At 41.6% G+C, this 15915-nt stretch overlaps 1 protein-coding gene across 2 annotated transcripts in view; it reads right to left on the bottom strand.

Moving 5' to 3' along the window:
- The window catches only part of unc5da (unc-5 netrin receptor Da), a 236018-nt gene that overhangs the window by 104360 nt on the left and 115743 nt on the right, over positions 1–15915 (bottom strand). For both annotated transcript variants that reach the window (XM_065965749.1, XM_065965748.1), the window contains exon 2: positions 2964–3170. In XM_065965749.1, coding sequence (XP_065821821.1) covers positions 2964–3170 — 207 coding nt within the window. The remainder of the gene's footprint in view (positions 1–2963; positions 3171–15915) is intronic.

Below are 15915 nucleotides of genomic sequence, written 5' to 3'. Positions count from 1 at the left end.
ATTTAGAGGTCCGTTGTTAACTCTGGGGGGAGATATTGATTGGAGCTGTGTGTTAACTGAAGCATCAACACTGTCGCACTAATAGCGGGCCGGGCAGGCTCGTAAATACTTTGTGCCTTCATTCAAACCTCTTTCACAGAGTTATCTGAATAGATAATGGTCATCTTATATCTAGTGCACACACACAGGACCTAATTATTAGTGTAGATAAGACTGTATGCTGCTCACATTAATATGAGATTGGAACACAAACAAACACATCGTACCTTAACTCTGGAATATATTTTTTAAAAGATTTGTATTTGGGCTTTGGTCAGGGTTAGTGGGGCCCGGAAACCAAGGAGAGAGAGAGAGAGAGAGGGAGAGAGAGAGAGAGTAGGGAAGAGAGCATGCTGCAACGGAGCCACATGTCGGATTCAAACCAGGGCTGTCCGTCTGGAGGACTACATCCTCCGTACATGCGTCGGGCACACTATCCACTATGTGACTGGAATATTTGAACAGAACTTTTTTCTTCATGGATAAGTATACATTTTCAAAATTGGTTAATTCTATTACAAAATAAGTACATTTTGGGGGGAGCAAGGAAGCCTCCTAACACCAAGGTGACAACACTCTGACTGAACACTCGCTCAGTGGCACCATCAACCACCACAGGTCAACTTTATCACAACCCCTCAAAAGTCACATCTTCATAGAAAATGTTCTCCAATGTTTGGTTTCAACAAAGAATTTTCTCACTTTCTCCAGAGATATTAATCACTGTTGGTTTGACCTGATAACTGCTCTCATATCTGGCAAACAGAGGGGCGTCCAAAACGGCCGTGTTTTTAAAGTGGTGCCTTTAAACCCACCTACCGTCTCTGGTCCAAACAAATCCAGAGCATTCAGGAGCAGAATCTAAAGTTAGAAGGAGGACATACTGGCTGCTGCATTGTTGTCAGAGAAGCCAGCACTTCAACATAGCATGTTTCTTTAATGTCTGATCAGATAGTAAGATACCTTTATCATCTCACTGATTGATCCTTTGAATAAATGTTTTTTACAATACTTTGTACTGTATATATTTTATAATTCAATCCTTTGACTTATGGGTGCAGAACCAGATGTTGACAGTATGCATTCAGTTGCACGTTATACTTCTAGCCTGTCACGTCTCAGGAAATGCCGGTTAACATTTTAGCCCTGTTGGCTACAAACAGAAAAACACTCAGCTTATATGATCTATAGATCTTCATTAAGAAATTCAGAATAGTCTTTTCCATGAAATAGAAAAGGGACAGTAGCATATAACACAAATATTCTTCTTTTCTACATCCTCGCTTTCTTCTTTTCCAATCTTTTTTCTGCACTCCCAAACCTGGAATTACAAAAATCCAGCTCGATACTTTTTTATTATTGTGCAGGAACTCAGATTATTACAACTTTTTTTTTTCTGCCAATTTGGAGTATAAGTACAAGTGAAGCCTTTGCGATGTGCAATACCCACAGTGAGATGATGCAATAAAAACATACTTGGACTTTAGAGGGGGAAAAAAAGGGAAATTTTCTTTGTGGTTTGAATGACTTCATTCTGGAGTTAAGACAACAACAACTGCATTTCAGCAAGTTGCATCAGTAAAAAGACACTGTTCAGAGTACAAAGTCGGAGCCTGGAATGGTCGTAGTAGGTGCCTTTCATGGTCTAACAGTTGTCATTTCAGTTTAGATCAAATATGACACAGTGTGCAGTATGCAGAGGTGAGGCAGATGTATTTGCAGGGTTGAACGTGGCTGCAGGCTTTTTTCATAAAGCCACATTTGCAAAGTTCATTTTGAATACTTCAGTCCTTGCTATCAGATACATGACTGCTGTCTACTAGTGCTGAACAGAATATGGTTTTACCAGCGCAATTTTCAATGTGCGCATGCTCAACAGTCACATCACAGGACGTGCAATGTCAGCAAAATGACCTGAAGCACAGCATGCTGCCTCTTTTGTGTTGTTTGATGAGAACAAAACCACATTTTTTTCTCAATTCTTTGACTTATCATAAAAGAAAGTCGGTCTGATATCACCATCAGACAGACATGCAGAGTCTTGTGTCTCCTGGATGTAAAAGTGTACAAGCCACGCTGCTGTCATCACTGACACACCGACATGAAGCTTGAGCTAGACTCCCAATTCCAGATTTAAAAAATCAGTAGCACCTAATCTATGTGCTTTTTGACGCAGTGGCCACATACATGCCTCTGATTGTTTACTTTTAGCAGCTACACCTGCAGCACACGCGGTGAAGTGAGTCACAGGCAGCTCGAGATGCTGAACTTTGATTTAATTGCGAGTTAATTGCCGCTCATGTAGACTAAATGTACCTTTGAGAATTGTCGGAAAATGCGAGCCACAAGTTTATTTGTAAAGTTTATGAAGAAACATGTTGCTGCACCTGTTCTCTCGCCACCTTTCCTCCCCTTACTCCGTGTGTGTGTGTGTGCTTGATCAGAGCAGAAGGGGGTAAAGATTTCAGATCAGAAAAAACTTAAAGGCCTAAATGATAAAAACTACAATTGTTTGATTGAAATTCAATTGATGTATATAAAAAGACACTGGGTTTTAGATTTTTCCCAACATCGTTCATCAGCAGCAGAAAAAAAGCATCCCCTGTTGGTTTCTTAAGAGGTGCTATGAAACATAAAATTTGGCAGTGGCCATGTTGGAAATGCTGACTCAACCTTACTTAAGATCAAACTAAAAAACAGGCACACGGGGTGAGCTGAGGTTGGCTTTGAGATTAGAATAAACATGTTTTATACCAGGCTGAAAACATGTTTATTTCCACTTTAATATGGGGCCTAATCGAGATTCTTTGGATTTGGCAGCCAGCATCTGGTGGACACTTGAGGAACTGCAGTTTTTGCACATCATCAACTTTCAACACTTGGAGGGCGCTGCTATGTTTAACTGAAGGAATTGTTTTCTGTACCTGTCCCCAGGTCGGTGTGCTCCTGAGACATGTGCTGGCTCTGGTGGACCCATTCCCCGTTGCACTTGAAGAAGATCTGGAGAGCCGGCCGAGCTTGACACCGCAGCTTGATGGGGTTGCTCTTGACGATGTAAGCGTCGACGGGCTCTTCCAGGAAGTGCGGCAGTGTCCCGGACTGGCCATGCTGCAGGGCTTCACCCCGAGGACCTGAAGAAGAGAAACAAGGGGTAGAAACTTAGACTGATTGTGACTGGAGCAGCACAATTGCAGCATTGACTTGAGCAGTGATGGAGTTACGTATGTATACACACACACACACACATACACACATCAGAGTAGCACCATTACCGCACATTCTTCCTTTAAGGATTCCAAAAAGCGACGTCTTTCAAAGCCACAGTTAAAGAAAAATGGGCTGAATTAAAATGCAAGAAAAGCTAAAAGTGCTCTTTAGCAAGATAGAAAAATAAGTTGGCATGAACATAAGTCACCCTTCATTTTGGTGTGGCAAACCAATTATATTTCAGGGGTAGGGGCTCAGGCCACCGAATGGAAACCCCCCCTGACTCAAACAGAATAACTGAACAAAATCCATACTGCAAGTTTCAAACCGTGTCACATTGCTTCCCTGCAGTTAAAAAAACTTCAACACACACAAAAACGCCTCAGAACACGCTCAGCTCGAGCTCCCACAATCCCTCACTCTCTCCCCCTTCACCCCCTGCAACCATGCCCAACTAGTGGCCATAACTCCTCAGAGCGACGGCTCCCTCAAACAAATCGTTTTGAGGCACAACGTGACAAATAACACAAGAGAAAAGAACAGCACACCATCCCGACAGTCCATTCTCCGCCTCGGCACCAGATACAATAACTCACACAAAGTCCACAGTAGATCCTCCTGAGAGCCACAATGACGTACACACAATGCCACAGGGTGTTTCTCACAGAACTAAGACCACGATTTATTTAGTAAACCTGCAGAATAATCCTAAAAAAAAGCACTATCCTTGTTTACATTTGAATAATTAATGTCATTGGTGCTGTTGTGTGTTTTTAACATCTTATTTTATGTTTATTTTTTGAAGGGTGAAGGGCTCCCAGGGGAAATATGAAGCATCAAGGTTTGTGTAATCTCAACTGCAATGCTTCAAAAAAATATGTTGTTTATATTCACTGTGTGGGTAAAAAGTAGCATCATCTTCATTGACAGAAAACGTCCTCAGGATACGGCTGGGCTGTTGGACTTAACCTTAAATATGAATAAGTTTTTGTCGGGATGAAATGCTACTAAGAGAAAAAAACTATAGTGTGGGCACAAGTAACCAAGCAAAATCCAATACAGGGGCAGGACAAAAAAAATTATAACTGCAGAAAAAAAAGAGAGAGGCAAACTTTTCAGCTCCCAGTGAGAAAATCCATTTGACCCAGTACACCAGCAATCATTTTGCAGATCTCCTCATTAGGAAAATCTATCCAGAACATTGTGAGAATACATTTTGAGTTCATACCCTGATTTTAAGAACACTTTCAAGGAGCCTCCATGTTATGTCTACAATCCTCCAAACACTTAAACCTATTGACCGAACCAAGACAAATTCCTTGTATGTGTAAATGTACTTTGCAATAAACACTGATTCTTATTCCGATTCTGATTGCAGCAGACCAACCACAAGAGAAACCCAGTACAGGAGTGTGTAGTGTAGGCATTAGATCATCTGAATACAGCTTGTATTGCTTGATAGTTATGAAACAGTCATCTGATCAGCCTGTCATATCGGCAGGGATGTTCAGCCGGAGGTTATAATTTGCTATGCAGATGACATGCCGATATTTTTAAGACCCCTTTTTTTTTTTAAAGAATAATTGTGTCAAAGAAAGTGGTATGCACAGGTATCCTTTATCCTGAAACAAATGAAAAAAGACAAAGTATGACTAGAAGAAGATATCACTGAACCTGAACAAGACAGAGAGGCATGATAATGACGATCGGGCAGATCTACCGCATGCTCATAAAGACTCCTTTGATCGGTTGGAATTCACTTCAGACGGTTCATTCAGAGGAAGACTTTTGCAGAAAACACATTAACTGGTGTTACCCCCTGTTCCCCGTCTGAGGTGTGTACCAGTCGACGCACGTTTTGCTACTTCCGAGGCCGCGGCAAGTGTAATTACACTCTGACTAATCCCCTCGTTTGCTGGAACCTCTTTCATGCAAGTGTGAAGGGTTTAGAGAAGCTTGTCGTCCCGCACCCGCCCCAACTCCCCACCCTGCACACAGACTGTTTCTCCACAGTGATGGGTGTACCTCTGAAAACCCCATCAGGATTAGAGAACCCACTCTCTCTGTCTCTCTCTCCGGCTAATCTAATCCTCCTACCTTTCCTGCCGGATGTCTCCTGATTGAGGGGAATAGATAAAAGACTCGATGTGATTCCCCGGCTGTGAAAATCACAGTGCTCGCTCCAATCTACCTCTCTCCACCTCTCTCATGCGACACATTCACATTCACGTTCACATCCCCTCGTTCCTGGAACTGAGGCTGAACAAAGAGACATGCTTTTAATTTCAAAATGACTAGCCCCAGGCAAGCTTTTCTTGTACAGAGCGCTCCAATTTGTTTTTTGCGCACAGAGCATTGACACGCCGTGTTTGTGTTTGTGATAGATGCAAAACATAGGCGTGAGGACGCATCCAGAAGATGATGGATGGGAACATGAATACACAAACACACAGCTGTCAAACAAAGCCACGGGCCTCTAAGTAATAACTTATTTGTTAATTGATCAGGTATTATACTAATGCTTGCCAACATGACAGCTTAATGCCAGTGCGACTAATACCTCCAACAAACAGCAGCGGTGATATTTAGGAGAGAATTAGAGGCTTTATTTCAGAGTTCGCTTCTGTTGACTTTTTTCATTTTTTATTTAACAGGTGGGGGAAGATTTGCAGCAGACAGATTAGGTGAGATGCAGTGAAATGCTCTCGGTTGTGATCTAGCCTCGGGCTAATGGTGGGACATGTGACTCTGGGGGGGGGGGGGGGGGGCACATGCACATAACCGTGTCTGGGAACAGCATAAGGTTGTGTTTGCTCTTGAAATTGCTGCATATAGATCACAAAGTGCAACACAGAGCAAGGACTTAAGGATGCCCCTCCAGCACTGCAAACTTTTAAGTACAGGCTGGGCAATGAGATGATAAGTCACAGTGTTAGCATGTCAGATGAGGCTAAAACCAAGTGGCTGCAGTATACAGCAGACTGATATTGCCAAGAAATATGAGTGTGCTATCTTCTTTTTTTATTTATATAAATATCAGTGGTGATTCTAGAGTCTGTTGGGGCCCTAGGCAAAAAACCCATGGGGGGGGGGGGTGCACTGAGGAGGCTGCTAGCCAAGCTACCACCAACAATCATAGCCTATTGGATATAGCTATATCTTTGGAGGTAAATAAAAGATGCCCATTGGTTAAATGGTACATGGACTTGAGCTTGTATAGTTCTTTTCACACACTGATGGTAGAGGCTGCTAAAGTAAGTGTCCATCAGTATTAATTAATCCAATCATATGCCACTGAGGAAGCTGAGGGGGCAACCTGGGGTTAAGTGTCTTGCCCAAGGACACATCGGACATGTAGCTGCAGGAGCTGGGGATTGAACCCCCAAACAATGCTCTGCAGTAGGGAGTGGGTGTTCATTTCAGGTTCTACCTCATGTGTACGCCAAGTGCAGTCAAAGCGACTGTTGTTTCTGTTTTTTTATAGGCTGTGAGTTTCCATATTCATGTGAAATGCCAAATATTTATCATTGTTATGAAGATAATTTTCTTTTTTGGAACTCCTATAGAGAACTTTTTTTTATTACTCAGCGTTACAGCAGAATATGAAGTTGGTGCCGTGGGTTTTTGTGTTTGCCGTTCTGAAATTCTCCAGTCATTTGCATAATTTTCAGCCGGTGCAGGGCTTTTATTAGTTCATCTGCATGCTTCCAGGACATACTGAAGACCAATATTGCTCCTCAATATGCTTCTCAGCTGTCACTCAGGACACCGCCATGCCCTGTGCTTCACAGTTTTCACAGTGATCTACAACCAGCGCTTCAGCCCGGCAATAACATATAAGAGGCACAGATACATCTAGCAGAGTCTGAGAGGAAAACAAGATATCACTGCCAAAGGGCTGAGTGATGGCTCTATCAGACACCCTCTTTCTTTCTTCCTTGGTTTTTTTTATCACCGCCTCTTACACACAAACACACTTTTGTTCCTGGAACTGGTGACAAAACGCAGCAGCACGGTGAGACGTCACCTCTCAGTGAACTCACAAACATTAAAATTTTCCTCAAGTACAGCAACCGTGCCTTCACATGCAAAATTAAAAGCAACGAGTCAGTGCGGTCTATCATGTCGGTTCAATGTATTCATAGCTTTTAGTGGAAATCTAAAAGAAATGAGGGGGAAAGAGCCCCTCGCTGCTTGGACTAATTTGGTAAAGCCTTAGGGTGCCAGCCCGGGCTGCTTCACACGGAGAGAGACGACTTGTAGTGATTTGGAGGGACTGAAAGTAGAATCCAGGGTGATGTTTGCCAAATTCCCTTTCAGCAAGCTGGAACCTCGTATCCTGGCAGACAAAGTGCTCTCCTGTTTCCATCTCTGACACCAGCTGTTCCTGTGGGTACCTGACTTCTTAACAGAAAAGATTGCAGGGTCAACAGTAGGTACTTTAACAGCCTCTGCAAAAAACTGCACACCAACAGGCCTGTTTTTTTTTTTTTTGTAGGTAGAAGCAGCACTGGAGTGTGTACATACGCTCTCCCATGTCATTAAATATGCAGATGACACTCTCCCCATTACTGCTAAGAGTCAAGATCAACTCTCAAGTACGGAGAGAGTTCATCCCCACGCCTGGATCACAATATGAGGAAAAAGAAAAAAAGAAAAATGCTGGTGGATCTCGTTAAAGAACAAGCTGTGAAGAGCGTCACAACATCCACAGCTGGTGAAGAAGCAGGGTGCAACAAAGACAGCTTCTTGTGTCTTTGATAATGAACTCTCTGGTTTAATAAATTCAGTGTAAGGAACTTGGACAAGGGAAATTGTTACAATATCTTTAAAAGCTTTCACTAGAACTTCAATGATTTTTATCTTTTTAAATTGAGGGAAATTGTAAAGCTCCTGTGAGGAGTTTTGAAATGGTTATGAAACAAACTGAATCTGGGGATTTTTTTGGCTTTTCAACCCAGCCTCAAGTGGACATTTGAGGAACTGCAAAGGGTTTATTTTTTTTGCATGTCTGCATTGGGCTTCCATTTTAAATGCTGGCTGGTTGCTGCTTGGCTGCAGACAGTGCTGGGAGTATCTTTTTTTAACTATTGTGTTGGAACACAAGCCAACTTTGTATCCAGACTATTCTGTGTTAAGGCTCTCTCGTTAAATCTGCAAATCAATAACATCTGTCCGTCTCCACTTTAAATGTCTGCAAAATGAACTTTTCATTTACCTGCCGATTCAGCTCAGCGAATATAAAACAACAAGCAGGACCTTTCGGAGCAGTGGAACAGCTGCTCACACAGCAATAGTGAAGTTTGAGCAGAATCCACAAATGACACACGGTCCCAAAAGTCTTCCTCCAACCTGAACAACAGCCTGCAACAAAGACTTTGAAGGGCGCCCACACACAAACAGCTCCAGCTTGCTGTGATGCAGAACTGATTGCGGGGAGGATCGTCTTTAAGGAGTCTTAAAGAGGCTGTTGACTTCTGAACCTGAACCTCTTTTTCCGCTGCGCTTTACAGGAAGCAATTGTCACACCTCTTTAACACACAATCTAGTTCAATCTGTTTGACAGTTTGTACAAAACAATTAGTTCCGGGTTAATGTGGGTCACTGTTGTTCATGCAAGACTTCATTCACGACTACGACTTCCATTAGCCGTCAGCGTTTTTTGTGCGTTTAAAAATCATTAGAATCTGTTGCTCTTGTGGTGTTGCACTTAAGAGCACATTTTGGGATTTATCTTCTCTCCTTTGTTCCGTCACATTATTGAAAAGAGTCCTGCTCATGTGAAGGATTGGCTGTTCGGCCAAGAGGGGATAGAAATCAATACCTCAATCTGCTTGAATCTATACTAACATATAGTCGGACTGTTACCTGTGGTGACTAGAGGAAGCTAAGATCCCCCCCCCGCAGGGTCCGATCTGCATCGAGGGGCTGTGCTGTGCGTGGGCAGAACCAGGTAAACACTTTTTGGTTTGAAATAATAATACTGGATTAAAATGACCTTGCAACGTGACAGCACCGCTCGCCACACAAGTTGCTTGTTGTTTTTAATACAAGTTTACTTTTTTTTGTCCCTTTTGTGCACACCTCTTCAGCTGCTCTTCCCCGAACGCTGTTCATTGAACCACATTGAATGCAAACACCCACTGCCGCAGTGGAACAAGTGTAATCTCTGATTTCAAACCGCCAACAGGTGGAAGCCAAAAAAATAAAAATAAATAAATAAATTACTTCTAATACTGAGTGAGATGTACCAGCATGGAGAGAGAGAAATGGAGACTGGGTTCCATGCAGAAAGAGGGTTGAGTATTAATTGCTTTTTTATGAAACATTACTCTAATTTGATATCCAATAATCAGAGACTGGAATCTTCAAACATTTTGCACATTTCCTTTTTGCAGCATTTTAAATTTGAGTGGCTGGACATCCTTAATATGAGGGTTGTAACGATACTTTGCAACACAGTTAAAAAAATCGACAAAGAGGCAATTTAAATCAATTTGACAAATGTATAAATTGAGGTGATGCCTTTTCCCCCCTGATGTAGCTCCAAGATTGTTGATTTACCCTCATTTTGTGTGTTTTGTGTTGTTTATTTGTTTTTTAACTGGACCTTGAGCCTGTAATAAAGTGTGAATTGAACTGAATTGATATTGTAACCCCAGGGATACGCATGACATCCTGAGTTGGGTGTTTTGTTTACATCCCAACTTTTAAACGTGCACTGTGAAGTTTTGGTGGTGAAATTTGAAAGTTGGAGAAGTGTAAAAAAAATTCTATGCGGTATCTTCTGAACTAAATACACAAACTTTACTCAAAGAAAAAATGGCTCCCTGAACTCTGTTTGGAGCTAAAAAGCTACAAGGAGAGTTACTGTTCCACTGATGCGGACCCCCATCATAACTTCAAACAGTTACAGTGACCACATGTTCCTCTGAGGACAGTTTGTGTGTAGAGTTATGAACATAAAACACAGGATCTGTACATTTCTCCAAACTTTCACATTTCTCTACCAAAACTACAAAGTGCACCTTTAAGTATAATCAGAATCAGAATCAGAATCAGAATCAGATTTATTGGCCAGGTATGCTTACACACACAAGGAATTTAACTTTGGTGAACTGTGCTCTCTTATGTACAGGTACAACATTAAATATCAACAATAAACAGAATAAGAAAAGACTAATATTTACATGATTAAATATGAAACAGTGCAGTGGTGAATAGTGCAAAAGATGCTGAAGTAACCTGATGATAAGAAAAATGCAGTTATGTGACAGATGATCCAATTAAGATGTCAATTACAGTATTTACATAAATAAGTGTGTGTGTATTGATCATTTAAATTAAATAATATATATATATACAGATATGTATATTCACAGTGATGGTTTGGTTTGGTATAATCTTTTTATTTACCGTAAACATTCCAGGTGTCATTAAAAATGTTAAAAACTGGACAGAAGCACAAAAAAAGTCCCGGTGCTGCTTTAAGGTTCCTGACAGTATTTGTTTTTTTAATAAGCAGGAGGCAGCTGCTTAGCGATGATCCGAGACATACATCTACTAATTAATTCTCAGTTTGATAATTAAGAGGCACAGTAAGTCGTTAATTACGTAACCATGTTGATATTTCTGTAACAAGTCGGAGGGAATAAGGTGCACGGGGTAGTTTGGAGACATTCTGCAGGAGTTTCATTTGCTGCTATGCGTCACTGCCTTTGTGTAAACACCGACTCTCGGGCTAATGTGTCTGTGTAAATACATGAACAAATACAGCTGGGCGACGGTCAATGCCGCATTCATTATATATGCCTGGTTGTGAGGCGTTCTTCATAGGCAGTATTGACGCAGTTCCGCGGCAGCAGATGGACGGTCTAGATTGAGGATCAGAGGTGAGGCGAGCAAAGGAGGTGGGGGTGGGAGGGAGATTGGTGAAGCAGATGATAGGTGGGTGTTGGAAGATAGTGAGAAGCACTGGGGGAGCATCTGTTCAGATCAACCGAGTGCACGGCGAGGAAGACAAAAAAAAAAGCTCAAAATTTCAGGAAGTGCTTAAAAAACCCAGCAGGCACTTCTTTTTTTTGTGGTTCTCAGCCAACTTTGGGCCCACTGAAGGAGCACAACCTCACATAGCACGGCGCCCACATCCACTTCCTGTCTTGTCTGCAGGGGATTTGTGAATGACAGGTTTCGCCCGCAGAGGGATGACAGACAGGCGGAGATGGGATTTCTTGAACTCTCAGCGCTGCAGCAAATGAAGCATGCAAGGCGGTAACACGTGAAAGAACTGATTGTGTTCGGTGTTTTGCAGACACTTCCCACCATTCAACCCACATGAAAACACATCAGCCTCCCGCTTAAGGTGCCCTCACTGACAAGCTGACAGGTAATGAACTGCTTAGCAACCATGCGTTAAGCACAACAGCTGGAAGACGTTGCTCGAAATTTAACTCGGCTGTGTCATGTCATGTTGTTCCACTCACTCCGATGGCGGGGCAATTCTCTTCTGACACGACGCTCGCAGTGCAACACTCAAATACTTTCATGATGTCGCTCTGCTGCATTCTAGGGTTTGGAACATCATTTCAACAGAGCGACTCGGAGACTTCGTCTAACTGCAGCCAATTTTAAAGTTTTTACTTTTTACTTAACCCTCATGCATCATTATGGACATTTTGGTCCAATTAGTCAAATTTTCCTCTTCATCTGGTCATCATTTTGTCTGTGTTAGTGCATATGGCACACATTTTTTGTAAGAAAGACTCTCTTGACACAATTTGGAATGCACATTTTAATTTGTTTAATAGACCAATAGAACACTGTGAAACATTTTTACGACCCTCCTAAGTCACTAAGGACAAAAAATGTCCACTTCCAAAAAACTGCTATGAAAATAAAACAGATTGATATTTTTTTTTGCATAAATCTCTTAAATAACAACAGTGACATCAAGTAATCAAACTGGCATTTAAAGGGATAAATTCCTAAAAATGATTGAACGTTTGGTAGTTTTGAGCAGGGCTGAAGTTGTTTAAGAAAAAAATACAAAAATTAGTTATTTTCCATACAACAAATATTTGGTGGCTGACGGATTTTTAAAAAATCAGTCTTGGATATGTCAAAGATTATCCAAAATATTGACTTTGACGCATTGTTTGTTTTTGTGTAGCATCAGATTTAAAATGTAGTTACGAAAATGTCCAATTTACAAAAAAATTCTTTAAAAATAGAACAGATTTGATATTTTTTTCTACTTTTTTTTTTTTTTTTTTTTACATAAATCTCTTAAACAACTCCAGCCCTGCTCAAAAATGTCAAATATTGAGTAATTATGTGGAATTTAACCCTTTAAATGCCAGTTTGATTACATGATTCTGGCATTTAAAGGGTTAAATTCCTGATAATTGTTCAATATTTAGTAGATATTTTGAAAACTGATGCCTGAGGGTTAAAGTATTCTCAAACTCTGGGTGGAAAGCTCAAATTTAAAGGAGATCTATTCTCCTGATCCGTATTTAAATACATAATGTTACGATGTTGGATGTCCACACTAAACCTCTGCAAAGTTTTTTTTTTTGTTGTTGGAGTTATCCCCAGACGTGGTTACCTGCTGCTCTGAACGAGACTTTACGAGAACTTTGTGAGACTTGGCTGCAGACTTATCAGAGCAAATTATGGGCTTAAAGCGACAGCGGCTGAAAACAGGCAGAGTCGGAAATGAGGGATTTTACTGACTCCAGTATCAGATAAAGAACGAGGATTTCTCACAGCGCTACTCAATAGGTTTCTCAGAGTGACATCATTAATGCTGAAAGTGAGTTTAATAGAGCACCTACAATGAAAATGACTTTGAAATCAAAGCCCTTTATTGTCATTGTATGAGGATAAATCACTCCTGGTCGGTGCTTTAAAGAGTGCAAGGACACACAGGCATTCAGTGTTCTAACAGTCAGACAGAGAAAGCATGTTTCAAGAAGTAAGAACAGCTATGTCAGTACAAAAGAAAAATAAATTATATAAATGATTTAAATGCATTAAAGTGAGTGGCTGAGTGGGAAGTAGCAAGAAAAGTAACCAGAAACAAAATTGAAGATAATTGAGAGGAAAAGAAAATACTTTTTTTTTTTTTTTTTTATATATGTCCACATTAATGGAAAGAAGAACATTTTACATATATTTAGACCGCTTTTTAGCGAGGTGATCGACTCTGACACCCAGCCACCACCATTGGACTGTGTCGCTCCCACAACCACCGCCGCCGTCCTCATTCATGCACGACCTGCTCAGACCTCCACCTCAGTGGCGAGGAAGTGTGGACAACAGGAACACAAAGAAGAAATCCTTCCTGCATATGATCCCATATGCTCTGTTGTAAAGCGTCTCCAGATAACACTTTTTATTGATTGGCGTTTCTCCCTCACCGACCACTCGGAATCAAGAAGGGGCGGGACTTCTGATATCAGCATTGTCAACAACAATGACGGAGGAGACGTTAGTCTGACTGGTCTTTTTTTTTTTTAGGGAACAATTTCCAGGTCAAAAGTTCACCGGCTAAGTAGGACGAGCAGTAAGACACAGCAGTCTGACTTCCCACCATGAGAGCATCGTCAGAGGAAAATGGCCGACGTGCGAGTGGGATGAATCCTGAAAAACCTTTGCAAAACTACAGGATTAAATTCTACCAGATAACAAGGCACAAGGTAAAATTATATACCATTATTTTAAATCACATCCTTGCTTTTCCTCCCCGGGGTCCCTCTCCCTGGCCCCTCCGGCAAGTCTCACAGCGACTTCATCCCGTCTGCAGAAATGTCAGAAGCACTAACCCTACCCTTCTAACTTGTAATTTTCTTTTTGCTTAGAGGAGACACACAAACATTTTCTTCTCTGCCTCTCAGACTCTGAGAAAGGAAAAAAGAAAAAGGGATGCCAGAGCGCTTTGGTCAAATATTGATGCCAACCTTTCTCATCCGTCATCTCAGGACACAACAGACTGGTCTCGCACACACACACACACACACACACACACACACACACACACATGCAACTTGGGGTGTGTGAGCACAAGTAAAGAACTCCCATGCAAAGACTTCTTTGTACAAAAAGTCTGATCAACTCTTCCACGCTCACAAAACCAAAATCTTCTAGCCGTTAAGTTAGACTCCTCCTGTGTTCATAACAAGCGTTTTCTCTCCCCCTCATGAAATGAAGGAAAAACGTCAAAAAAAAAAAAAAAAAAATACTGGGTGTTTCTCTTTATCTGCAAAGCTGGGCTTCACACTCAAAGCTGCACTCACACACACAGGAGCGGATCAGTAAGACCAAACTCTTATCTGCTGGCCGGCAGCCTCTCTGCAGCAGCAGCGGGGGGCGAGTGAGGAGTCTTATTTAAGGACACCTGGATGTTTGGGAAATAAAGAATGGGTAAGCACTTCTCATACTCTCTCCCATCAACACGTAGCCTGTATTTTTGAAAAGCGGGGGGGGGGGGGGGGCACTGTAGGTGTTTGGGAGTAAATCACAACAGGTGGCTTTAAAGGGATACTTCACACATTTGCATTAATCTTTGTATCATTAGAAACCTGGGAGTATTTTTGAATGCTCGTGCATCCCGCCCTCATTTTCCCCTGAGATGGTAAATCTTTGTGTTTCTGAGTCTGAAAAGGAGCAGAATGACGATTTTTGCGTCACTGGAAGCTGTTGTGGTTAGCGGGGTGAAACTACAACGCTAGTTCCTCATATTTTCGACCACTGAAGCTACAGACCAATCACAGATCAGTGGGTGGGAACTCACTCCCAGAATCCAAACTTAACGTCCACCATATTACTTGAAAGCTAATGGCGGAAAAATATACATATAGCGGCGAGACGGCTGCTGCGACAGGCCGGTCTTGTGCTTTGGATGCTTCGGCCGCTGGCCACCGCTGTCCGCAGCAGCCGAGAAACAAAACCGGCCTGTTGGCAGCAACCGTCTCGGGGCTATATTGCTATATTGCTATTGGTGAGGACGAGGCCGGCTCGAGCTGGGGCGGACTGGTAGAGTCTGTGCTCTCACTGTTTATGGACACAGACATAGAGTCTGTTTTCTGACAGGAATTTCCAAGATGCTAATTCCTTCTGGAAGAAATCTCGGAATCAGTTGAGGAAACGGCCTTATGTGTTGAAGTTAATATGTAAACCTGACCTTAGTGGGAGTGGCCTGTGGTGCTGTGCATTCTGGGCTTTGGTGTGAGCCAAAAAGACACTTTCTGCCTTTTCTCGGTTAAGAAGGCACCAACTTCAAAATGTATTTCACATTTCTACATATATGACCCAATGTCAACACAGATTCATGTTTCAACCGGTGAAGTATCCCTTTAAGTATTGGTGGAAGGGAGACGTCAAGACAAACTTTCAAGCACAGACAAAAGAAAGGGGCATCATTTTGGTATGATATTGTGTATATGTTTTTATAATAAACAGTTTGAACATAAAGTTGTAAAAGTGTTTTTTTTATTCTGACTTAAGTGAATTAAGTTACCTGTACTGAAAAATGTCAATGCAAATAGTTACCTTGATTGTATTAAGTTGGATCACAGTAAAAATAAATAAGTTAGAACAACTTAAATGGAATAAATGTACAACTTAATATGACCACAACTTTTGAATAAAATTAAGTTAGTTCTACTT

This window comes from Labrus bergylta, chromosome 17 (genome assembly GCF_963930695.1).
Source record: "Labrus bergylta chromosome 17, fLabBer1.1, whole genome shotgun sequence".
Taxonomy (NCBI): Eukaryota; Metazoa; Chordata; class Actinopteri; order Labriformes; family Labridae; genus Labrus; species Labrus bergylta.
This window is presented reverse-complemented; position numbering and strand designations above follow the sequence as displayed.